General features: G+C 40.1%; 1 protein-coding gene across 2 annotated transcripts in view; it reads right to left on the bottom strand.

Moving 5' to 3' along the window:
• The window catches only part of prkcbb (protein kinase C, beta b), an 88,243-nt gene that overhangs the window by 47,735 nt on the left and 14,369 nt on the right, over positions 1–26,139 (bottom strand). For both annotated transcript variants that reach the window (XM_061749744.1, XM_061749743.1), the window contains exons 3-5: positions 11,130–11,212; positions 5,487–5,598; positions 3,329–3,457 (exon numbers count right to left, since the gene is read on the bottom strand). In XM_061749744.1, coding sequence (XP_061605728.1) covers positions 3,329–3,457; positions 5,487–5,598; positions 11,130–11,212 — 324 coding nt within the window. The remainder of the gene's footprint in view (positions 1–3,328; positions 3,458–5,486; positions 5,599–11,129; positions 11,213–26,139) is intronic.

Here is a 26,139-nt window from a genome sequence, read left to right as displayed (position 1 = left end):
CGCTTGACTGCCCTCTATCTCCACGGATGCTGTTCTGCCACTAACTCTCATCTCTGATCTCCCAGAGACGCAAAAGAGTGACCTAATAGTGATCAATAAAGTGTTACTTTGCACTCGTGTCTACTGCTTTGATTTGAGCTCGATGGCACTAATGCATTTCTCAGTGTGGGAGTCGTCTCCAGCAGTCTGCAACGTTTAGATGCTTCGCCATTTCGAGTGCTCTTACAGCCGATTCTGCGCTGTTTTATGCTCGCTCCCACGCTGCAATGAGGGTGGGAGCAGCTGGTGCGTACATACTGACCCCTGTGGATGCAAAAACATATTGCACCAAAACGCTGCAAACTGTGAAAAGGAATAAAGCTGTGGTGAGTCCTCAGGGCAAGCAAGGCCTTCTCCAAATGTGTTCTATAAAACTGCATTCATGTATTCCCAAGAGTCTATTCTATTCGTTTTGTAGCATTTTTCTTGGCTCCACTGCTTCCAGTTTATGTATGTGGTTGTTAGAATTTGTCCAATCAGATTTCAGCCTCTCTGAGTTGCCATTTAAATCTAATATCTTAAACTATAATAGCAATGGGACTGCTTCTTTAAATAATGAGATTTCAAATTTACCTCACAGGAGCTGCTCGTTGGCCCACGATAAACGTCAGCATTTTCCCATCCTCTGTTTGGTTGGTCAAAGCGAGCCAAGTTCGACTAGCAAAACACATCTGTAGTATGAGGTATATTATTTAGATTTTTATTTTTATTTTGTTGGGGGGTTAAATGCTGTTGTCATGCTATTAAATGTTTATTCTGAATTGTTCCATATTATATTTTTGTATTGTATTGATGGGTTCTATAATTTTGAAGCGGTAGTACCCTTTAGCACCCTAGACTTGGTGCCCCCAAGATTCTGAAAGGGGTTTGGAAACTAAACTCTCAATTTACTCTATTTGATCCGATGTACCTGTACTCTGTGGTTTCACCTCCTAACGAGAGCTTCTTTTCTAAAAATCAGATTGAATCTATTTATTTTTCGATCTAGATTTTCTTGTATACTATCTGTAATGTATGAGTTGTTCATGCCTGCATACATAATCATGTACTGTATATATCAAAGAAACATATCTATGTCTATATGTGTTATATCAATGTTACTGCATTGATTGACTGCATGTTTTGAATAGTCATATTTTGTTGAGTAGTTTTCTTCTGGATGTGATGGGTAGAGGTGGGCGGGGTGACTAGTATGGGGAGAGATTTCTTTCAGCAGTATCATCATTTAGCATGTTTTTTATTTTAATAACCTCAACAAATAAACCCTATTTTTTTCCATGTATTTGATATTTGTGAATCATAGCCGGACAGCAAGCCTAAAGCCAGATGTGCTACAGTAGAACTTCAATGCAAGTCAATCAAGCTATACAAATATAGGGGTTGGGGGTGGGGGGTGAACAATCTACCTGTTGGCCTGATAATTCAGCCGGAGCTATACTCCAGTCTATTTCCTGACACTTAATATTAGCAGCTGTACAAAGTTGTGGACATTATTTTCACTCTTTACAGTGAGGTATCACGGTCTACGCATTTGAATACTTAAACTAAGGGTGGATTTATATGCTGTGAATGTCATAATAACATATTTCTAAGAGTTTATAGTAGTTTGCTCCCTCACGTAGCTAATATATTAACTGAAGTTCAGCGCGTTCAGTATGATGCAGTGCAGTTCTACACAATGCAAATGATAGCCACAACAATAAACACACTGTTACATTGTCAAATCTCTGACATCTTAATCAAAGCAATAACAAATTATTAAAAACTACAATCTTTTTTACACCGTTTTTTTTCTTTTTTTAGTGAAACTATGGCAGTACAGAGCTAACATAAATCTCTGCTGCCACCTGCAGGTTTTACATGAGTTTCACATCGCCACAACAAAGTTAACTCGGACTCGTGACTCGAATTAGACGTTTTATCACTTGAGGCATTTCCTGTCAAAAATCAAATCAAACATAACACAATAAGAAATGTGATCCCAAGACTGCTTGTGATGACTGTTGCCTAACCTCAATGTGTACTCTAAACAGGATGGAAATTGTCTCATTTTATATCTTATTTGCTACAATGTTAAAAGGGGCATATTAAGACCACCTTTCCTGTTAGACATATAATGTCATGATGGTGTAAATTCATTTGCATTGTGGTGGGCAAGAAAAGCTAAGCACAATGTAATAGTGGTAAGCATTTCTGCCTCACAGGCAGGAGATCTGTGTTTGAATATCTGTTGGAATATTCAAGCATTCAAGCGTTCTCCCCATGCTTGAGTTTTCTGCTGGTACTCTGGCCTCCTCCTACATTCCAAAAAACATGCTTCTCAGGTAAACTGAAGACTCTAAATTGCCCATAGGTGTGAATGTGACTGTGAATGGTAACCGAAGGTCTGGCATGCTCAACCTCAATTTGGATAGGCTCCATTTACCCGCGACCCTAATGAGGACAAGCAGAATAGAAAATAGATGGCTTGGACAGATAAATACTCTTATGTTGTTTTTCCCGGCATATATGCAATGACCTATAATTATCAATTATGTACTTATATATCCTATTTCACAAAGCCAGCTTTTTTTTAAAAAACATTTATTGAGCTGCATTTATTTGGGAGTGCCAATAAATGTCAAATTAACTTATTGACATGAAGCTAATATCGGTCTAAAAAAGTTTGTTCATAACATTAAACCTTTGAAAAGAAAGTGCAAATATTACATTTAATATTTACCCAGTGAAACCACCCCAGTAATATCCTTTATACTATCATTAGTGTGTCTGTGTGCATGGGTGAGACAACAAGAAAATTTTTATTGAATGTGTGCAATGACAGCTCTTTTTATTTTTCACTCCACCAGTGTAACACAAATAATTCAGTGGGCTGAATGTGCGACACACTGTGTAACTCGATCTGACTGATTTTGCTTGTGCGAAACTCCTAGTTTTTAGAACTACAAGTAATAATCTTATTCAGTGGACCCAACATGTAGTATTCTTTATTGACCTAAATTTTTCATTTTTTCAAACATTCAACATGTAACGTGAATGTAAATTGAATGTGCTAAATGTGTAACTAAAACTAAAAAGTGTTATTCTCTTAAATACAATACACATCGCTGCGCAGGCTGGTGATTGTGTGTTGAGCATAAAAAATATATATAGTTTTAAATTATTTTTTTACTGTCATTTTTTCCTGTCAATTACAAAACTCCTGAAATTTTCCACGGCTATAGTTCTGCCAATAGAGGGAGGCAAAGCACATTTAATTTGTGTGCGCGTGTATGTTGAGAGCACTTACTGGTAACGGTGAGCACATTAGTCTTGATCTCAGCACTGATGTAAATACGACCTCTCCTTTCAGTGTGGTCTGTTCCGCACAGACTCGGCACATTGGCCACACAGCGCTTATGTATGTTCATCAGACAGTCTGCAACAGAGAATATAGATGTAATTTGACAGGACCAAGATCGATTGGCATTTGTAAGAAGGGTTACGACGTGTGCACAAATGCAACCGTAAAACATGTATGATAATAAGAAATGTGTTCTTTCAAATACAGGGAAGTGATGAAAGAAAACACTCTGAAACTGATGCGGTCAGCTATGATATTGCAAGTATTCAATCTATTAGTGTTAGTGTTTAGGTACTACTACACTTGAAGTGCATATGTGTATCAGTCGCCGTTCATACATTCTTCATCCACGTTAGATAAGCCAGGGATGCATTATCCTGTAAAAAAAGACAATAATGCTCAGTTTTGACTGAGCTGCATTAAGTTAATATTTGGGTTACTCTATTTAACTGCACGTATGTTGGCTAGTATTGGCATGTTCCCTCAAGTTTAGACGGGTAGTTGAATATGTTATTTGATCATATTTTGGTCATAATATGATATGTAGTGATGAACTGATGAACAGTATACAGTGGATATAAAAAGTTTACACATCCCATACAAATGCCAGGTTTTTGTGATATAAAAAAAAATGAGAGCAAATTGAAACATTTCAAAACTTTTCCCACCTTAATGTCACCTATAAAATGTACAACTCAACAGATGTTTTTTCACCTATTGAGAAGCGAGTTAAAATAACTAAAATAATGTGCTTGCACTAGTGTGCACCCCCCCACCACCACTGTGTAAGTGGGATGCGGCTGTGTTCTGCATTAAGCAATCACATTCAAACTCATCTTAAATGGGAGTCAGTACAAAACTGTCACCACGTAAAGTGCCTCTGATTAACCTCAAATAAAGTTGAGGTTCAGCTGTTCTGTAGCCTTTTTCCAACAGAAGGTGCTACTTTGAACTGTTCATAATTCCCCCCACTTTGACTAATGCCGAAGTTCCAGCTGAAGGAAAAACAACCCCAAAGCATGATGCGGCTACCACGCTGCTTCACTGTACAGTACGTATGGTATTCTTTTGGGGATGAGCAATGTCGTGTTTCAGCCAACTATACATCCATCCATCCATTTTCTGAGCCGCTTCTCCTCACTAGGGTCGCGGGCGTGCTGGAGCCTATCCCAGCTGTCATCGGGCAGGAGGCGGGGTACACCCTGAACTGGTTGCCAGCCAATCGCAGGGCACATAGGAACAAACAACCATTCCCACTTACAGTCATGCCTACGGGCAATTTAGAGTCTCCAATTAATACATGTTTTTGGGATGTGGGAGGAAACCGGAGTGCCCGGAGAAAACCCACGCAGGCACGGGGAGAACATGCAAACTCCACACAGGCGGGGCCGGGGATTGAACCCGGGTCCTCAGAACTGTGAGGCTGACGCTCTAACCAGTCGGCCACCGTGCCGCGCCAAATATACATCTTTTGGAATTACGGACAATATGTTTGAGTTTTCATGTTCTCCCCGTGCTGTGTGGGTTTTCTCTGGGTAATCCGCTTTCCTCCCACATTCCAAAAACATGCATGGTAGGTTAATTGAAGATTTAAAATGTCCGTAGGTATGAATGTGAGTGTGAATGGTTATTTGTCTATGTGTGGCCTGTGATTGGCTGGTGACCAGTTCAGGGTGTACCCGCCTCCCACCCCAAATCTCAGCTGAGATAGGCGCCAGCACACCCGCGACCCTAGTGAGGCTAGGCGGTTCAGAAAATGGATGGATGGATGTACAACCTTGGTTTTATTGGACTATCACACATGTTCCCACATGTGCTTGGGAGAGTTTGCTTTACAGGTTATACAGTAGGTCATATTAATGGTGAAAAAAGTTTTGAAATGATCTAGCTTGATCTCTTTTTTTTTCCCCCAATCACAAAAAACGGTATTTGAACAGGGGTGTGTAGACTTTTCATATCCACTGCAGTACACTTGAGCGCACACTAGGCCAAATTACACAACAAGCGAGTTTCAGAAAATCAAATCATCATCATACATGTGCTCCAGGTCAGCATAACCAAAGTTAAAACTTGAAGAATGTATACTGTTGGTAGTAGTACGTACGGTCACATCTCATGCCCTGGTGTATGAGGCCATACAGCAGAGAGCCGCAATGGTCACAGAAAGTCGGACTGGAGTAGGTGTGGATCTTAAACTTGTGCTTCGCCCTCGGATCCTACAGACATTGAGAAAAACGACAACATTTATGATAACAACATCAAAGCCTTGTGCAGGCTTTTACCAAATGTGCAAAATCAATAACATAATATACTGTAATAATGGACATCTGGAGGGGAAGTTGACAAACACTTGCACCATTTGACCAAAAAGTCACAACTTCCTCATAATTGCTGGAGATACCAAACATGAACATGTTCCAAATAAAAATGTGACTGAAACTTTTGATTGATTACTGTATAAAATAAAAAGAAGAAATTATCCAAATAAGTAAGTACTGCATACTTGGGAACTTGGTATCATTTCCTCTTTTAAGACGAACACCTGTAACTAAAGCGTAACTAGGCCAGAAGCAGGCTATTTCCGTCTAAGGTGTGAGTTTGTGAGCATGCGTGTGTGTGTGTGTGTGTGTGTGTGTGTGTGTGAGAGAGAGAGAGCGAGAGAGGGAGAGAGAGAGAGAGCGAGAGAGGGAGAGAGAGAGAGAGACTTGCAATCAATGGGCAACCACATCTGAATCTAATGTGGTCTTCTGTGGTTGACCCTCAAATTAACAAATGGACTGGCTATGTAACTAATGGCAATTGTCTATCCATTTAAAAAACATAAAATGATCTGTATAATGACTTAGAACACACGTGATAAATATGATGTGAACAGAGGCAGTGTAGACGTTTTAATATCTCAAATGAGCTGCATCACATTATACACCAAATCTCGCTACATAATATTTCTCACCACAGGTCCAAAGAAGTCAGAGGCCACGACAGTGAAACTTGAGTAGAGACAACACCATGATTCAAGGGATGGTATACTTAGGTTGGATATTTCACATAATTTGAAGTCATGAGCCAGAAAAACGTGCAAATTGATTTCTTCCCCTACTCCACACCTGTCCTGGAAAATTGTGTTTAACTTAGATGGCTGCCGCCTGAATTATACACAGCCTTGCTATGGTTTCTTCATAAGTGTGTATGTGCGTCTTGTTATGCCTAAATGATTGTGCGGGTGCCTGTGATTTCCTTTGCGTGGGTGTATATGCGCATCTGTGCGTATTTTTGTCCGTTGATTCTCATCTCTTCTCAAGGACGACTGCACCTCCTACTAGTTTTTTGTTCTGCAAAGTGAAAAAGTGATGTCACCACAGTTGTGTTGAAAGAAACAGCAGCGATGCATTCAGCGATAAGGAGGGACGATGGCGATGAAAACACAATTCATATCATAATGCTGATAAGTAATGTGATATGTTGACAGTTGCAGAGTTTTCAATTAACCTGAGAAACATATTTTAGTGAGAGGAAGCGGGAGTACATGGAGAAAATCAATGCAAGCACAGGGAGAACATGTACTTCCACAAAGGAGGCCAGAGCAGAGATTCAAACCTCGAACCTCAAATGTGAGGCAGACGTGCTCATGCTACCAGGAAACTACAGTATCTATCTATCTATCTATCTATCTATCTATCTATCTATCTATCTATCTATCTATCTATCTATCTATCTATCTATCTATCTATCTATCTATCTATCTATCTATCTATCTCTATATATATAGATATAGATATATATCTATATATCTAAATAGATATATATCGCAATTTTATACATTAAGTACATACATTACATTAAAAACTTTGAAAGAGTCCTCCTACTTTGTGAGGACATACTGTAATTGTACTTACTTATCTTTTGCTTTAGAGAGTAGTTCTGTTGTGTCAACTCAAGTCAAAAATTCCAACCATAATGTAACACACATTTTGTTCCCTATACAAATTTACCTTTCTAACTTTTTTTTTTTTTTCCAAATGTATGTTGTGTTATGGACTTGTTCTCAATTCCCACATTTTCCTCATCTGTAGTGGGATTTCAACCTCAAAAAGCCAAGCCCTTTCAGAATGAGTCAAAGTTGCTCATTTTGTTCATAATGGGGACTTTTATTTATTTGTTTGCTATCAGTGTAGCACAAAAACTACTCTTTGAAAACAATTTCCACAAAACTTTGCAGAGGGTTGGTGTACATGCGCCAAGGTGGAACCCATTATCCTGCTACTCCTATCACACTTCACCCAGAACAAAAAAACAACAACTGTCTTGGTTGCATTGCCATGACAACGTAACCAAACGTTATGTGTCATGTATTCGCAGAGATGCAGACAATTAATAGCTTAGTTGTGTTAAAGTGGCTGAGACCACACAGACAAATTTTGCACTGTACTGCTGACTCTCTAAGCATGAAGTCAGGTCATAACATATGCACACAATTCAACAGTCACTTATCACTAATGAGTGCTACAGTACCACCCGCACACCTTGTTGTTTTCCGTTGCGCACGTACTTCTTTTCATTACATTTTGGCCAAACACCCTTTGGTGTGGCTGTAGCCTCCTGTAGTTAATTTCATGTTTCGTTAGACTGCAGACTAGTTGAACCGGCATGCATACCATCTCTGACGGTTAAGTAACACACTCCTATTTGACACATTTGCTTCAAGATGCAATAGATACACAATCAATTCCATACTATCAACCAGATTCATAACCATTAATTAATCAGTTAGTATGCCCATTGGCCAGTCGAAATCAGAAGGAGAAAGGAGCGAAGGAAAACACTCTCAGGGGATATTCAGCATTTTAGGTTCTTTCTTCTCCAATGCCACTCACTGGAGCGTAGACAATCCTAATTGGATGTGCAGCACACTAGACACCTTCACAGATATCCAACTACTAGATAAGTTTGAATTTTGTTTTCCCAAGATCTAGGTTTTCATCACTGAGGAATTGGTGAAACATATTTAGAATGTACATTATACTGTATTCAGACTTAGTTGGCATTTCTTTTTACTTGCTCACATCCTCTGCGAACTGAGCACACACACAAGCCTCAAGTACCATCAGCAGACTGACGACCTGGAATGTAGGTTTCATTAGAGCCTCATCTCATCCCTCGACTTGTCCCGAAGGACAAGTATTCCATTAACCCAGATCTATAATTGACTTCTTCTTTTAAACATACATCGTTGTGAGACAGAGGAAAATGAGAGGGGGGAGCTTAATGCTGTAAAGTGGGTGACAACGTTAAGTGACAATGCACAGTAAATCTTCAATAGCTGCATTAATCAATTGTCCTTGACAAACACTTGGCCTTACCACATAGACAACCTGATCATCATCAATTCGGGCAGTCTAAGAGACGCATCAATCTAATGCGAATCCATTTTGAAATGTTGAAATGCAAATCAATTTTTTACACTTAAAACAAATGGTATGCAATTAAAAAAGTGTCTTAACATATCTGTGAAAAGGTTTGGCAAAATACCGCAAGAAGCAAGAATTATAGCATACTATACCTCCTTATTTTATGCCTTGCAGAAATTACCCTGGTTTGAGGGGTCTGCACTGCGTTCTGCAAGTGAGCCAGTGCTCACCCTGGCCCATAAACTGCTGGGTCAATGAGTTGAGTCCCGGATACAAGTACAATTAAGTAGGGTTGCTATGGCCACATATACCAGCCACTTTTTATAAGCTAACACTATCGGTGTTTGATTCCATTGGGTTAAAACCATCATGTCATCAACGCGTAGCTCTGCTAGTTATCGCAGCATACACGGGGAGTCCGCTACCTGTTTTCTGACTTTGGTTACGTGATGTTCGGAAGGCAAGCGCAAGAGAAGCTGTGACGTTAATTTCGGTCGACAGCAGAGCGCAAAATTGCCCAACACGGTGGTCCCCTGAGGTGGATGAAAACTGTTGAATTAATCCATTCAATTTTTGTTCCAGAAGCACAAAAGCAATAAGAATTCCATGCTTAGACTAGTGGTGGCACATAAAACAGTTTTGCCTGGGGGTGGTGGTGGTGGGGGGGAGTGGGGGTTAGTTCCCCTTTAAAAGACAAGTGTGATGCCTTTTTTGACCTCCTTCTTTCCTTGCATAGTCAGAAGAAACAGGCTACCTGTCTGCTATATTTAAATTGGCATCAAGTTCAAAAGGAAGCCAGCCTAGATTATAACTGTATTGGAACTGAGGTCACAAGTCCACAAACTCATTATGAAAATGACATGGTGGGGGTGGTAAGGCACCATAATTAAGAGCATCCCACCAACCCCCCGGGGTGGAGTGGCATTTAAATAGATAAGGTAGAGGCAACTGTGGAGTGGGTGACAGTGGAAGAGCAATTCAGAGAAAGGAGAGTGCAGGAGATGAGCAGAATACAAAGATCAGATAAACGAATATACAGGTGATCTGTACTTGACTGACAGTTCGATTATAACTTAAAACGTGTAAGACAAAAGCAAACAAGGCAAACACCAAATCAATTTCACTGAGCATTTATACACAATAAGCCAAATAATGAACAGCATTTCTTCTGGGGGTGACTAAGTGTTCTTGTCACACTGAAGGGTCCTCCTGGGGGAGGAGAGGACATGGAACTTAAAAGACCCTTGGGGTCTTGAAAGGATGAAATTGACATGATGAAAGCGCTCTGAAGATAAGGAAGGGAACGCCATGGTGTTCCCATCAGAAGCACAAATTAGAGAGCCTATTCAAGAATAGAAATCAAAGACAGGAGGCTACCTGTCAGCCCTTTCAAAGCCTACACAAGTTCATGATAAAAGTAACACTTAATAGAACTTCCTGTAAGAACGGGTGAGGAGGCGAAGGCCATTATTAAGAATCTATTATGCCAGCCCGTTTGATTCAGTTTGATGACGGAACAATGAACTGCATTACAAACCATACGAAATGAATTATTGAACGGCACTCACAAGATGTCTTATAACCTTTGTGTAATCATATCTATCCACATTCTGAACTAATGAAACCTAATTTGACAGGCAAGTCATTAGATCTTTCCAAGTCAGTGATTCCATCCATCCATCCATTTTCTGTCCCGCTTATCCTCACTAGGGTCGCAATCCTGAACTGGTCGCCAGCCAATCGCAGGGCACATATAAACACATTCACACCCACGAGCAATTTAGAGTCTTCAATCAACCTACCACGCATGTTTTTGGGACGTGGGAGGAAACTGGAGTACCTGGAGAAAACCCACACAGGCATGGGGAGAACATGCAAACTGCACACAGGCGGGGCCAGGATTTGAACCCCGGTCCTCAGAACTGTGAGGCAGATGTGCTAACCAGTTGTCCACCCTGCCGCCACATATTGACTTCGCACGAAATGAAATCTGGTGATTGCATGTTCTGTTGTTAAAGCAAGATTAAAAATGAGAGAAGTGCACAGTTAAAAAATATCTCATACGAAGAGGGAATTTTGGAAAGTCTCCACCCTCACCAGAGTTTTAAATATGTTTACTTTTCAAGGACACAGAACATTGCCTGCCTGTGGATGAAAGACTAACATAAATAGAAAATGTGCTTTTCAAGATATCCACACTCATATGCACAAAGCCCAAGTCTGTAAAATATCCATACATTATTTCTAGGTGGGAACATTAACAGACACATTTTTTTATGTCATCTCATGCGCGCAAATTCACACACACACACACACACACGTTTGTGATTCATACTCACATCTGAAGCTGGACCTTTATCAGCTCCTGGGCAGGAGAATGTGACAAACTCATGGCAACGTTTGTGCACCACGAAACAGCACACTGTGGGAAGAAAGAAGAGTTCTTCAGTGAAGCAGTTTGATGACACACTGTATGATGCTAAATGTATGACACACAATAATCAACCAAGGTGGTGGTGGGGGGTCTCCTCTATGAAAGGGCAAAACAACTATGTTATTATTTTTAACCCCAGTTTGTTTTCAATAATTGAAATGTAGCAAAAGCACGCACAAATAATGCCAATACAGTGAAAGACAGACACCACGTCATTTCGTGGTACCCGTGATTTGAATTCTGCCTTTGGGTTATGTCTTCAACGTTGACACATGATGGTGACGCCATCAATGGCGACTCTACGATCTTCTGTTATCAGTGCCTCGACACTAGCACTACTCCCAGGATTAAGCGCTGAAGATGGTCTGCCGCTTCATTGCTTGTCACGGAGGTCACTCAAAGCAGGCTCTTGTTCTTCGCCTTTGAGCCTGGACACCTACTTTTTGACTGTACTGGAGCCAATTGCAGCTTCCACATACACATTTTGAGCTTTTGAAAATGTTTAGTGGTGGCTCCCTTTCCAGAGCAAGAAAATACGGTAAATCCCAGCTCTCTGGCATCTAACAAAATTTCTAATTTCCAAGCTGGCTGACAGGATGAGGACAGGCTTAAACAAAACTTTTTTATTTTTTTAAATCAACCTACAAATAAGTATTTGAACTACAAACTGTGGAAAGTTTTCAAACAATTCAGTTGTTAGAAGGTTAAATTAAACTGGGCTCATTACTTTTTGACTGCTCCTCGTATTATAGTTATTTTGGAAAAAACCTGCACATCACAGCTTTCTGCTAAACGTGATATGGCAAATCGGACCGTGACAAGGAGGGAGCAGAAAGTAGACTATTTTTGCATCTGAAACTGGATTATCTTTTGTCAGAGGTGCATAATGACGCGAAATTGTGTAAATTGTAAAGGAAATTGTGTTATTGTAAAGTTAGGTTTTTTTGCATCTGTATATCTAGAAAGCTCTACATAAAAACTATTATTATTATTATTACTATTAATAGTAGTAGTCAACGGTGTCACACCCGTAAGACGTGGGTGTCGCAACTCCACCACTTTTTCGACACAAACAAATTTTCACGCTGTACCCGCCCACCACATATTTAAATATCATCTGTTCTGTGCAAAATATAATTTTTAGTACAGGGCACAGAGCACTAAAAAAAGGAGTCAGGATGCAAAATGGCCAGCGGGCCTGACTTTGGCCACCTCTGCTGTATACGATGGAGGAGACGAGTGATATTTACGTTTCCAAAAGCTGTTAAATCTGCCATGTACCTCACTTATTAAATGGCTTACTGTAGAAAACGTACAGAGGGTTCTGTCTTATTAACACCCACACACTCTTATTGTCAGTCCTGCACCACTGAGCCATTGTCAGCCACTCTTGATAAGTGCTTCTTGCACATGGCTGCCATGCAATAGAACATGTACTGTAACTCCACTTATGCTGCAATATGCGACAAATTTACTTGGTTTAATATCTGTTATCAGTGGAATCTTTAGCATTATTAGCAAAGGACACTTTTTGTTTTTGCATTTTTTAAAATATATAACAAAATATGCAAATTGTTTTAGTTATAAAGAAAACAACAACGAAGAATTCTTCCAAATGCGTGAACAGGTTGACAACTGCCAGTGGTGCAGAAACACATGAAAGCCTCAATGCACAGCCGCCATCCAGCCTGCCAACCACATCAAACTGATCAATGTCAGATTTACTGGCAGGCGCGACAAGGCGAGTTGGCTAAAAATACGCTTGTACACGGGGGGTAGTAACACACTACATTTACTGCATTACATTTTGGATAAATTATACTTGTCAGAACAATTTTAATGTAACATATGTTTTACTTTGACTTGAGTATTTTTGTTAAGAAATGCTCCTTTACATTGTGCTCACTATCAACAGGATTATTCCTTACACAATTCCTGTGAATTTTATCTTCCATCCAGGTCATTTCATCCTCACGTCCTTGAATCGATCACAAATGTACTGTTCTGTTTGTCTTAGAAGATGTTTTGGCTTTCATCCGAGCAGGCTCCATCAGTTCATGCAACAAGGTTTAGACGCACTAGCCAGTGTTTGTGTGGAAAACAACTATTTATGCTCCAATTTAGACGCTTTCCCAACACCACGTATGGAATCATTATTTTGGAATGCAAAAAAGGACAATAACAGCAAAGTTTTCAAAGTTACTCCTTTATATGTAGCATGGCACAAAAACAATGGTGGAAACAACAGAGGAAACAATGGCATAAGGTTCACAGTCAGAAAAGGCACAACACCACATTCAATCTGTCTAATTTACAGACTACGGAAAAGATCAGCTATGTCATGCGCTGTATTCTGTATACAGTGGGTACGGAAAGTTTTCAGACCCCCTTAAATTCACTCTTTGTTATATTGCAGCCGTTTGTTAAAATAATTTAAGTTAATTTTTTTCCTCATTAATGTACAAACAGCCCCCCATATTGACAGAAAAAAACGGAATTGTTGACATTTTTTGCTGATTTGTTAAAAAAGAAAAACTGAAATATCACACAGCCATAAGTATTCAGACCCTTTGCTGTGATGCTCATATATTTAACTGCTGCTGTCCATTTCTTCTGATCATCCTTGAGATGGTTCTACACCTTCATTGGAGTCCAGCTGTGTTTGATTATACGGAGTGGACTTGATTAAGAAACCCACACCCCTGTCTATATAAGACCTTACTGCTCACAGTGCATGTCAGAGCAAATGAGAATCATGAGGTCAAAGGAACTGCCTGAAGAGCTCAGAGAGAGAATTGTGGCAAGGCACAGATCTGGCCAAGGTTACAAAAAAATATCTGCTCCACTTAAGGTTCCTAAGAGCACAGTGGCCTCCACAATCCTGAAATGGAAGAGGTTTGGGACGAACAGGACCCTTCCTAGAGCTGGCCGTCCGGGCAAACTGACCAATTGGGGGAGAAGAGTCTTGCTGAGAGAGGTAAAGAAGAACCCAAAGATCACTGTGGCTGAGCTCCAGAGATGCAGTCGGGAGATGGGAGAAAGTCAACCATCACTGCAACCCTCCACCACTCGGGGCTTTATGGCAGAGTGGCCCGACGGAAGCCTCTCCTCAGTGCGAGACACATGAAAGCCCGCATGGAGTGTGCTAAAAAAAAAAAAAAAAAAAAAAAAAACCTGAAGGACTCGAAGATGGTGAGAAATAAGATTATGTGGTCTGATGAGACCAATATAGACATTGTTGCCCTTAATTCTAACTGGCATGTGTGGAGAAAAGCATCACCTGTCCAATACAGTCCCAACAGTGAAGCATGGTGGTGGCAGCATCTTGCTGTGGGGGTGTTTTTCAGCTGCAGGGACAGGACGACGTTGCAATTGAAGGAAAGATGAATGCAGCCAAGTACAGGGATATCTCCCTGTACCTTCTCCAGAGTGCTCAGAACCTCAGACTGGGCCAAAGGTTCACTTTCAAAAAAGACAATAACCCTAAGCACACAGCTAAAATACCGAAGGAGTGGCTTCCGAACAACTCCGTGACTGTTTTTGAATGGCCCAGACAGAGCCCTGACTTAACCAACCATCTCTGGAAAGACCTGAAAATGGCTGCCCACCAACGTTCAACATCCAACCTGACAGAACTGGAGAGGATCTGCAAGGAGGAATGGCAGATGATGGCTATTTTACCCACCTCTGCTCATACTACACATACTGTAATCACACGTGCACACAAACAGTATTAATGGCTGCACCTTATGGTATACAGTATGTAGCCTACTATAAGTGCAAGTGCTAATATAGAGGGGGCAGACTGCAGCCAAAACTGGTTACAGTTTAAAATTTGAGAGGATCCTGGAAAAAAACTGTGTGTAATCGAATTACGTCGGGATTTTGTGATTTTACCTTATAAACTCAAGAACGGCTTATCAGTTACTGTACACCACAAGGTCATAAAACTATATGAATCTCGGCGGGGGGAAAAGAAAAAAAAAAACTACAAAGACTGATGCCAAACTCGCACCCATTAGAGAATATCATTAAAACAAAGTATTTTCTTCATCTAGCACCATCACACACATGCGCACACAGTCATGTGCACCTCAATGGTACTTGACTCCCACGCAATATCCTCCTCTTTGGTCACACCACCCACTCACTGATATGATACAACACACATATCAGACCACCCACTCATCCCAGTCATATCACAGATTGAATACACAAAGCGAGGGTGGAGGGAAGCATGGAGGTAGGGATGGAGAGAAGAGAGCTGCGTGCACATATTGCTTCAAGGCAACTGCTCTTTTGGAGTACCACTTCTGCCAAATCCTTTACCAAAACACAGATCGTATTGCGAAAATAGAACTGCACACTATGCAATGAAATGACCCTTGGGCCAAAACAAACAAAATCTCTTTATATAAATATGGCATAACAGAAATGCAGAGTTGTTGGATTTATCTTACCCAACATTATAAAAAATAGACACAAAAGGAATGAAGACGCTGGTTTCTTTTTCTCATGAGGAGGGCGTATGGGAGATTGTTCAGATTACAGCCTCTCAGTACGCTCTAAACAATCTCTCCCGTCGCTCCTGTATTTATTTGAAATAGGGAGGTTTCTAAGTTTACAAGACATAACGTACTAAGCTACAAGACACAACACACTAAGGGTAGGGTTTCAAGGTGAAAACATGGGACCAACACCTGCCACGTCCCGGCCAAGTCCTTCTCTCCGATGATTCCTGCTGAGTCATCTTCTTGAAGGCGAGACATCCTCCTTTCTCAAAATCGTCCATAATACTAATGCAAGCTAAGCAAATAAATGATAACTTCTACAATATATTTAACAAGAGTGCACACTTTTTTGTGTGAAGAAAAAAAATGTAGATACTGTAGTTTAAAATGCAAGTGGTGGTTCAAATGCAAACTATAAATTTACCATTTGTTTCATAAATATGCATGAAAGTGAATTAATAATATAGAAGTATATGTTTACGGCAAGACAGACACATTATGTTCTTGAATAATGTGACCTCCTGACCCTGGGGTGCCCTCCACCTCTTATCTCAGTCCGACTCTGGGCACCCTGCCACTGCGCTTCACTATTCATCATTTATATAGACACAAAGACAACATTTTCAGAACAATCCCCATTCTTTTGAATCGCGTTTGTTGCCGTATATATGGGTTTAGAATTTGAATATTTAACTAATATAACTCCATTAAGCATATTAGTTTTCAATTCACAACAGACATATGGTCGCTGTCCCATGGAAACAAAGATAGTCAATTTAATATGTTTCCACAAATCAATACTGTCAGTCTGTCTCCATAACATCTGTTATTTATACGTATTACTAACCAATTTGAATAGCTTCAGAACAAATTTACTAACTCTATTGTCGTAAAACCCCGCCTCTTCCTCACTCTGATGGAGCCGTGCGGCATTATGTCACTTCAAGATTGAAAGTCTGGGTCTTTTTCAGACATTAATGAGTGAAAATAGTTAGGTTAGCTACATTTGAGTTAGCCTGTTTTGTCAAAAATTGACAACTACAATGCTTCAGCGCAGAAGGAACTGGTCAGCCACGACGGGAACTTTTTGTGCTGATTCATTTCCGCTTATTAGGCAGCTCAGTCAGCTCATCATTTTTATTGCATCATTCTTGGCTCCAAGACTTTTGAAAAAGAGTTTGGGAAGAGATGCAAGTGAAGTATTTAAGGCTTTTTTTCTGGTCAGGGGGTCGGCATCAGCGCAAACTATGATGTGCACGACTGGCAGCAGCGACGTGTCGGTTCGATTTTGATCAATGAAAGAAACACAGAACGTGATCACTTTTTTTTATTTTGTATCATATTAACGAAGCAATTGAACATGATTTTGGGGTGGTGTTGTGTTGATGTTGGTGCACAATGGTTTCTGCTAGCAACATAAATTATAATATAAACTAGCACAATGTAGTGTTTGATAACTCGGGCAAGACGGTATTTTTTTTATTTCCTAAAAAGTAGTAGATTTGGAGATGCAAGGATTCTGCCCAACAGCAACGATATACAGTATCACACAAAAGTGAGTCTTTCCCTCACATTTTGGTAAAAAATTTTGTACATATATTTTCATTGGACAACATTGAAGAAATTATGCTTTGCTATAATGTTAAGTAGTCATTGTACAGCAGTGGGCGGCACGGTGGACGACTGGTTAGAGCGTCAGCCTCACAGTTCTGAGGAGCGGTGTTCAATCCCTGGCCCCGCCTGTGTGGAGTTTGCATGTTCTCCCCGTGCCTGCGTGGGTTTTCTCCGGGCACTGCGGTTTCCTCCCACATCCAAAAACATGCACGTTAATTGAAAACTCTAAATTGCCCGTAAGTGTGAATGTGAGTGCGAATGGTTGTTTGTTTGTATGTGCCCTGCGATTGGCTGGCAACCAGTTCAGGGTGTACCCCGCCTCCTGCCCGATGATAGCTGGGATAGGCTCCAGCACACCCGCGACCCTAGTGAGGAGAAGTGGCTCAGAAAATGGATGGATGTACAGCAGTGTAAATTTACTGTTCCCTTAAAACAACTCAGGACACAGCCATTAATGTCTAAACCCGCTGGAGATAAGAGTTCAACCCCATAGAAAAAAATTCCAAATTGCGCCCAAAGTGTCAAAATTATTAGTTTCAATATGTTGGCAATCTTCGTATAGCCTAGACCAACTTTATGGAGAGCAAAAATCTTTTGTTTCTTCAGATCCTCACAGGGGTTTTTACCACGATGTGCCATTATGAACTTTCAATGACCAGTAAGAGAGAATGTGAGAGCGATAACACCAAGTTTAACACACCTACTCCCAATTCACACCTGAGACTTTCAAACATTAACAAGCCAACAAGACACCGGGGAGGGAAAATGGCTAATCGGGCCCAATTTGGACATTTTTACTTAGGGGTGCACTCACTTTTGTTGCCAGGGGTTTAGTTCTTAACGGCTTTGTTTTGAGTTATTTTAAAGAGACATTTACACTGGTATACAAGCTATACACTGACTACTTTATATCATTGTAAAGTGCCATTTCTATATGATGTCCCATGAAAAAAATATATAATATTTATAAAAATGTGAGGTGTGTACTCACTTTTGTGAGATACTGTATTCAGTATGTCTTAGCAAGAGGCTTAAGATGTATGCACATGGCCCCAGTTTTCAGCCTTCAAAAGACCGCGGTCATGTAAACTTACGATCAACACTTTTTATCAAGTAATCTGCTGTCTGTCTCTCTTAGCATTGCTTAATTTGTTGACAATCATAACAACAAACGCTTACATCCAGTTATGGGGAAAGATCAGTGTGCCGACCTGATGATCCAATCTGATTTAACCAGGTCACTGCCTTGCCTCGGGCAAGCAGCCATGTGATGTACCTGTAGCACTCCAACAGTGTTACCTTGCTGGATGCAACTGGCATACTACTGAATTGTTTCTAAGACAGCAGGAAGCTTCGTCTTTCCCTGACAGCTTCCAATAAGCGGGATAAATTAAGCTTTTCACAACCAGGCGGCACAATATTGATCCCAGTCCTTTACTGGAAGGTCACAGTGGTTTTTGGCCTTTCATTTCTATCGTTGTTCACGCTTGTATTTGCATATAAAGGGCATTCCAGGGGAGGGAAGAAAACAGACCTCAGAAAACATTTTAATGATAAACTTTTTATTTATTATTGAGTCATTATGCACAAATTCATCACAATAACAACTGAGCTGTTTTTTTCCCGCCAGACATATTTCTGTGAAGTGTCTCGAGTTGCCCAGCCCTCATCAATATTGAATTTATATTATTACATAACGCCTGATTTGTCAATCAATATTAAAGTCCTGTTGTGCTCAGAGCGAACAGAGGTACGAAGAGTGAATGCAAATGCAAGCGTGAAAAAAAAAAAACTCTGTACGAACTAACACAGGTCAGATCTTCTAACGAAGCTCCCCATCAAGTCAACTGTCAGCATTTAACATAACTGCTCTCGTAATCCTCATTTTAAAAAAAATATTATAGATACACGCAAAATAGGATCTGAATGTGACTCTGTGATTGCCTGAGCAATTATGAACTAAAAATTTCGAACACTTATCAGATAGCTTTTTCTGTTTTAATTGCAGCTACGTATGCAGAAATTTATTTTACACCGTTTTCATCTTTCATTGTGTTTTTCCTTTTTCCAAACCTCCCATTGCATTCATTTTCTTTCTTTTCCTTCTATCATCTCTACTCTGCTCCACGGCTCTCTCATATATTCTCTTGATGAAATGTTGGCAGAACACCAATGGTGCACAGCATTTTCCACTAATGAGCTGCCAGAACGTGTGCGTGTATGTGTGCGTGTGTTGCAATGACATGGAGCACAGTGATGGCCCAGATTTAGACATCACGTCAATGCAAAACACCGGCTACAGTATAGATTGTACAGTACTACCTTTACAACCACAGATGCTTGGCTGTTTGAATTCAGACTAGCTGCAAAATTTGTTTTGTTGACCATAGTTGGTCCATATATGAATTTCTATCACACTTTAAAATTATGCTGAACCAGAACTAATCAATAATGGGAATGGGGGGAACAAAATTGATTGGTGAAAAAATTAGTACAGTACATTAGAAAAATCCATGATTTTGCTTCAGGGCTGGGACGAGCAGGTCTATCTTGACTCAAATGACAAACAAAAGAAAAATAATCTCCCCTACAGTAAACCCATGCTTTTTATAGGGATATGTCCTGCCACGAATAACAAAAAAAGCCTGAGTAACTGAAAGTCACCCTAAAAATGTTGATAATTGCCTTTGTCCATTGTTTAAAATGTAAATCTACCACAAACTATGATCCCAAAACAGTTTAGTAATATAATTTCTAATTCATCTTACCACATTACCCATATACAGTTGAAAACGGAAATTTACATACGCTATGTAGAAAGAGTTCTCACTGTCTGACATGAAATCAAACTGAATTTTTCCTGTTTAAAGTCAAGGATGATTACCTAAATTAATTATATTTGCTAAATGCCAGAATAATGAGAGAAGGATTTTTTAAGGATTTGATGTGATTTCAAAAAGATGCACATGTAGTGAAGACTCTACGTGACTTCAACTATCCCCGACCTACAAAGGTCATAATATCTCAGGCAAGATGTATCACTTATCTTTGATACCAATTACTACTTTCCTAATAGCCAAGGCTTTGGCGCCATCTTGTGGCATTTTTGGGACTTACAGAAAGACCACAAAAAGATGCAAACAGGTGAGTTTTTCAGTGAAAACTTGAGGATAAGTTTCACAGTAAAAAAAAAAAATAATAATAATAAGCGACTAGGTGAATTTGTGAACTGCAAACTGTGAATAGGTGAGGTTCAGTGAATATGCATTTTTATCTGGATTTGCACCAATGCCTCAGCAATATTTCATGAGAAATTTTACAATACAGTGAGTGCAAGGTTTTGTTTTTTGGGGGGCGGGACAATGGTATTTCAATCCATTTACTGTAAACGGGAAAAATGTAATTGATATATGAATAAATTATGTCATTAGCTTGGTCACAGAACGAATTCTCACATTCTCGAAAACTCGTAAGTCATGGTTCCACTGTATACGGACAACTTGAGCCCAAATGGCTTCAAAATACAACCAAGAACAGGGTGCTGAAGGGAAACGTAATGGGACAAGGTGTGATTCTTTGAACTTGTGGCTGGCAGCCGGACAAAACAATCTCCACCAGATCTTATCCATGGCTAGAGGCAAGCAGTGCTGGCAGCGTTTTAAGAAAGTGACTGAAGAGACCAGACAGACTGCTGCTCTTATTTTGTGCTCGTCTGACTGTCTCGCTGGTGAGCAATGTGGGAAGAGATTGATACAAGCGGACGAGGGGCAGGGTGATAAACAGGAGGTAGAAAGTCAATAGTCCAAACAAAATACAACATTCTCCCTGGGTCTGTGTGTGCGGGGGGGCTTATGTAAGGGGGTTGAACAGCCTACGCCAAAGTATAAATACCCACAATGCTTGTGAAGACGGGAGAAGGCTCAGAGTGAGTCAGCACACCCCTATCATTCCTCCTCTTTCCCTCCCTCACTTTAATCCACCAATCTTCTCTTCAGCCTTCCCTTCCATCCTCTGACACTAAAGCGCCCTTCTTTTATGTTATTAAAGCCTTTTCATGGGAAAAATCACAGAGGATTCCACTTGGAAGGTCAACTGCGACCTCTCATCGGTGCAAGCAAAACAAAATCAATCGCAAACGCACAATTTTCCACTGAAATAAGTCTTTGAGGGTTTCCAAAGAGTTGTGTCTCGCTTTAACAAAATTATTTTATGACTACGGAATACCTTCACATTGAACTCCATCTGCGCCCAATGTGGCCTTGCTGTATTTTTAATATCAGAATTGCCCGCAGTACATAATCGTTTCATTTCTTTCCTTCCAGTACACAGAGTTGTTAAAGTGCTCGCTGCATCACTATACGCTGGCACTTTCTAATTGATTGAGAGTAGCAATTCAAGCTGAATTCATGGCTTTATTTACTTATGCTAGAGACTTTGCAATCACAAGCAAGGACATAAATCAAACAAAAATAACTTAATGGCTGATTCAATTTTGAGATGATCACACTGTTTAAATATTAGCACTTCCACTTAGAACTTGTCATGTTCTGTGAATATCAATGAATACAAAGTTATTTTCCAAGCAATTAATCTGGAAAATCATTTATATTTAGGAGACATGCATAGTCTCTTTTGCTGTTTGTTCCATTTCAGTTTGAGCTCAGTGCAAGACGTAAAAGAATGTTGGCACAAGATGGTTTTACGCGGTCCAGCCAACACATCCACCCTCATTCATTCCTTCCATCTCCATCTCATTCAGCAATTTTCATTGACTATCTCCTCCATCTCTCACTCACCGTGAGAGATCCTTATATCCTGCAATGTGATAAGGCAAATTTTAATTGTAGTCTAAATTTCAAAATATACAATCCATAAGTATTAGATCATCTCTATCTTATTACAGACATGATAAATGTTATGCTTGCTTTACATTTTTCTAAACAGTTCTCCATTTCTTCCATGCAAATTCCACACTGAGATTCAGATTATTGATGAAGCAAGAAAAAAAGAGCATTGCATTGAATTTAAGGATAACTGTAACCTCTGTTCTATGCACAAACAAAGATCTTGTAGAGACTATACAGTATATCCAATATATATCGCTCGGGTTCAAGGTCTGGATTCTATTCAGTCTGTAAAGAGTAAGAAGCATATGTGCACTGCAGATAGAACAATCATTCATCTAAAGCAAATAGAACCGTAATGGCCGGCCGACATGAGATTACTTTGGGATTACTTTGTTTTTAATCATTTTTGTCCATTGGTGCAGAAGAACAATACACCTGAAAGTCTTCATCAGTTTTTTCTTTTTTTTAGACCCGAAACACAGAACGTGATCACTGTAATAGTCAACCTATACGTGTACATATACGGTTCCTCTTCAATTAAAACAAACTAGATGAGGGTGGGGACGCTCATAACTCAGCCCGGTTAGATCACTTTTTTGAGGTTTAAGGTCACACATTTTTTTTTTATTGAATTTTGTTGTTTATGTTCATCTCTAGTTATTGAACATTTAAAAAAAAAAGTTTTATTGTTGTTTATTGTGCTTCATATTTTCATTGATTAATGTGACTTATTAAAAAGCCTTTCATTAGATTCATGTTTAAATTGAGCCACGTTTTGCCTTGCATGCAAGAAAATTCATTTTTATTTTGCTGTTTACGATTTCTACGGGTCACTGTCGGTGTAGTGGTACACTCGCCTGACTTTGGTGCAGGCAGCGTGGGTTCGGTTCCCAATCAGTGATTGTGTGAATGTGAGTGCAAATGGTTGTCCGTGTTGCCCTGTGACTGACTGGCGACCAGTTCAGGGTGTAGTTCGCCTTTCGCCCGAAGTCAGCTGGGATAGGCTCCAGCATGCCGCGACCCTAGTGAGGAATAAGCGGTTAAGGAAATGGAGGGATGGATGGACGATTTCTACGGTCCAAAAGAACATTTGGTTGCTGATTTTATACATATTTTTTTGTATTCAAATAAAACTTGTTGAAATGCTTTTGGTGCATATAGCTGTGATTTATTTTCCTGCTGCTTACATTTCTTATAGCAATATCATAATACCGTTAACGTGATAATTTTGGTCCCTACAACTCCCAACACACACACACACAACTTGAGAAGAGGCACTGTGCATCAGCGCAGGCTCTCTGCTCTCCTTCTGTTTGTGTGACTGTGGAGGGCTCTTAGTTTCCTCTTACACCAGCAGTACTCCTGCCTCCACAGTGTGACCTGAACAGCCGGCTACTGAACTTGTCCAGCCGAATACGAATACACACACGCGCACTCCTCTTATTCTGTATATCAACTTTGGACCACTCACCTGCCCTCCTCCCTCACACTTGCCCCGCAACTGCCACGTTGTCTCTTTACTCCCCCACAAAACTCTACCTGCTGTTATCAGCAACGTGGCAAGAAAATTAAAAGTGAGGATTGGAAAGAATAATCAGTACAAAAGAAGAGTGTATGACTATGTAACATTATTTGCTTGTCATTTGCCAAAGCAAAGGGAGATAATGCCCCTAATGCCGATTTATCGAATTTATTGAAGCCCTCATTAATCCAGAGAGTGAAATGGTGTAAAGAGTCACGATGGACAGAGAGAGACAGGGCATGAGAGGGAGAGGAGCAGAGGGATGAGAATTTAAGGATGCAGAAGACAGCTGATGAGACAAGTCTGAATGCCAACTCACAAACTTAATGCTATCTTCTATCCATAATGAAATACAAAGTACAAATGATAGGTGTGTAATGAGGTTGGAAAAATCTCCACATTGAACATAAAGAAACAACAACATTGTATCGGTAACGTGTTAAAGTTTCATGGGTGTGGCTAAACTAGGGATTGGTTTGCACCCTTGCCCTTCACTTGCTGACAATCACATTGGAAATTGGTGTGAGGGCTCTTGTGGTTGTGTGTCTACTGTACACAGTAATGCGTGCTGCATCTCGGGAAAGCAGGACAATGTCTACCACAATTCGCTCAATGCTTGGCAACAGACCAATGCTGTCTGTCTGTGTGTTAGTCTTTCATTATTTGCAAGCTCATAAATGGCACATCATATCACTCCCTGCACGACGACAATTTGCTAGAAGTCACAACCATCGATTCATGGTGGTCACCGAAGCCCGAGTGAGAAAAAGGTGGGGAGGAGACCGAGAGTGTAAGACTATAATGAAGAGATTCTACTCAAAATCAGGGGGTTACATTGGTTAAAATGATCCACATTCAAGGAAATTGACATTTTCAACGGTTTTGCTCCCTTCCAAAATACATCCACATAAAGTGCCAAACAAAAGGACCAAAGAAGTTGAGCTGGTATTAGTCACCAAGTGGGGCGACAGCACGCGCAGAAAGGCAAACAATAAATGAAGAGGCAGAGCTGAAAAAAAGTGGTCCAGGATGACTGCTCTCTGCCCCTGTTGCTAGGTTACCATCTGTCTAAGAAAGGGTTAAAGTGTCTCAGGAGCAATAGTGACATAGTTAGCTCGTCTCCATCAGACTAACAAACACACAAAACTTGAATTGACAAAACATGATAGAAATAGTTCATGTCATTCCGGAAATAGCGCTACACGTCCCGAAGAACTGCAAAAGGTTTAGCTACGTTGTAGATTTATCAAGAAGGTAATTTGGATAAGACACATGCGTACATACAGAGTTGGAAAAAGGATTTAACATTAAATTGTTTGTTAACATCCCTGCAAAGTGAAAATAAAAATGTCTTCGAAATTTGACACACCAAGAGAAGTGTTCACAAGTCTGCCAAATGTAAATGAATTAAAAAAGAAAATAAATAAATAAATCACCATGTATATAAAATGAGGTTCCAAAATTGTGAAGAACAGAGATACCCTCCAAGCTCTCGGACAGTGTGGGTATGTCAGCTGAATGCGCTGAAAACTTTCACCTGTCCCTCATTTACGTTCCTATGTCTACCATATGCCTGCACATTTAATATTCCTATATGTTTGAACTGCGAAAATATAAAATATATCCAACCGAGTCGTTGCAGGGCTTTTCCATCCCGCGATGACTGTGCTAGCCGCTACCTACTGTAGTTGGCGGGATTGCTCACGGACCAGCGGCGGGGTCATCTAATTCGTCACTGCCACGCTCCGTGTGTCATGTGTTAAGTCCACAAAACAGAGACATTTCAGAGAAAGTTAACCGTTTATTAAACACAGTGATAGCCACCGATGGAACGAAGGCACTCAATACTTATATGGTGAGAGAGGGCCAATTCATGCCAGAAAGCATACATGGGCTTCGTTTTAGCTACGCCCCAAAAATCCGGACAACTGAAATGGTGAAAAAGAGTTTAATGCTATATCGCTGCAATTCAGTACTACATTGTTCTCAGTCTTTACACGTTTTTAGCAATTATCGTCATACATTTATAATGTATTGTGAAATAAATGTCTGAATTTCACATTAGCTGAGATTAACCACAGTTTTGGGTAAACTGAATTTAATTTCAAAGATGATCACCGCCAGTTTTGTTGTATCAAGAAATCACTTTAATAGCACCTTTCAGATGAAGGGAAGTAGGATCTTAAAAAGAAATGCACCATGCCACAAACCAAAGAAATTCAACAACAAATAAGAAACAAAATGTTGTTTTAAAAAAACTAAACATTATTATTTCTGAGGAACTACGGTCAAGGCCAACATTCACAAATGGACCAAACTTGGAACTTGGACCACACCTTCCCAGGAGTGGTCTGCCGCCGGGATTACTCCAAGAGTTCAACAACAACTCATCCAAGAAGTCACAAAAGAACCCAGAACAAC

This window comes from Phyllopteryx taeniolatus, chromosome 16, assembly GCF_024500385.1.
Source record: "Phyllopteryx taeniolatus isolate TA_2022b chromosome 16, UOR_Ptae_1.2, whole genome shotgun sequence".
NCBI classification, from domain to species: Eukaryota; Metazoa; Chordata; class Actinopteri; order Syngnathiformes; family Syngnathidae; genus Phyllopteryx; species Phyllopteryx taeniolatus.
This window is presented reverse-complemented; position numbering and strand designations above follow the sequence as displayed.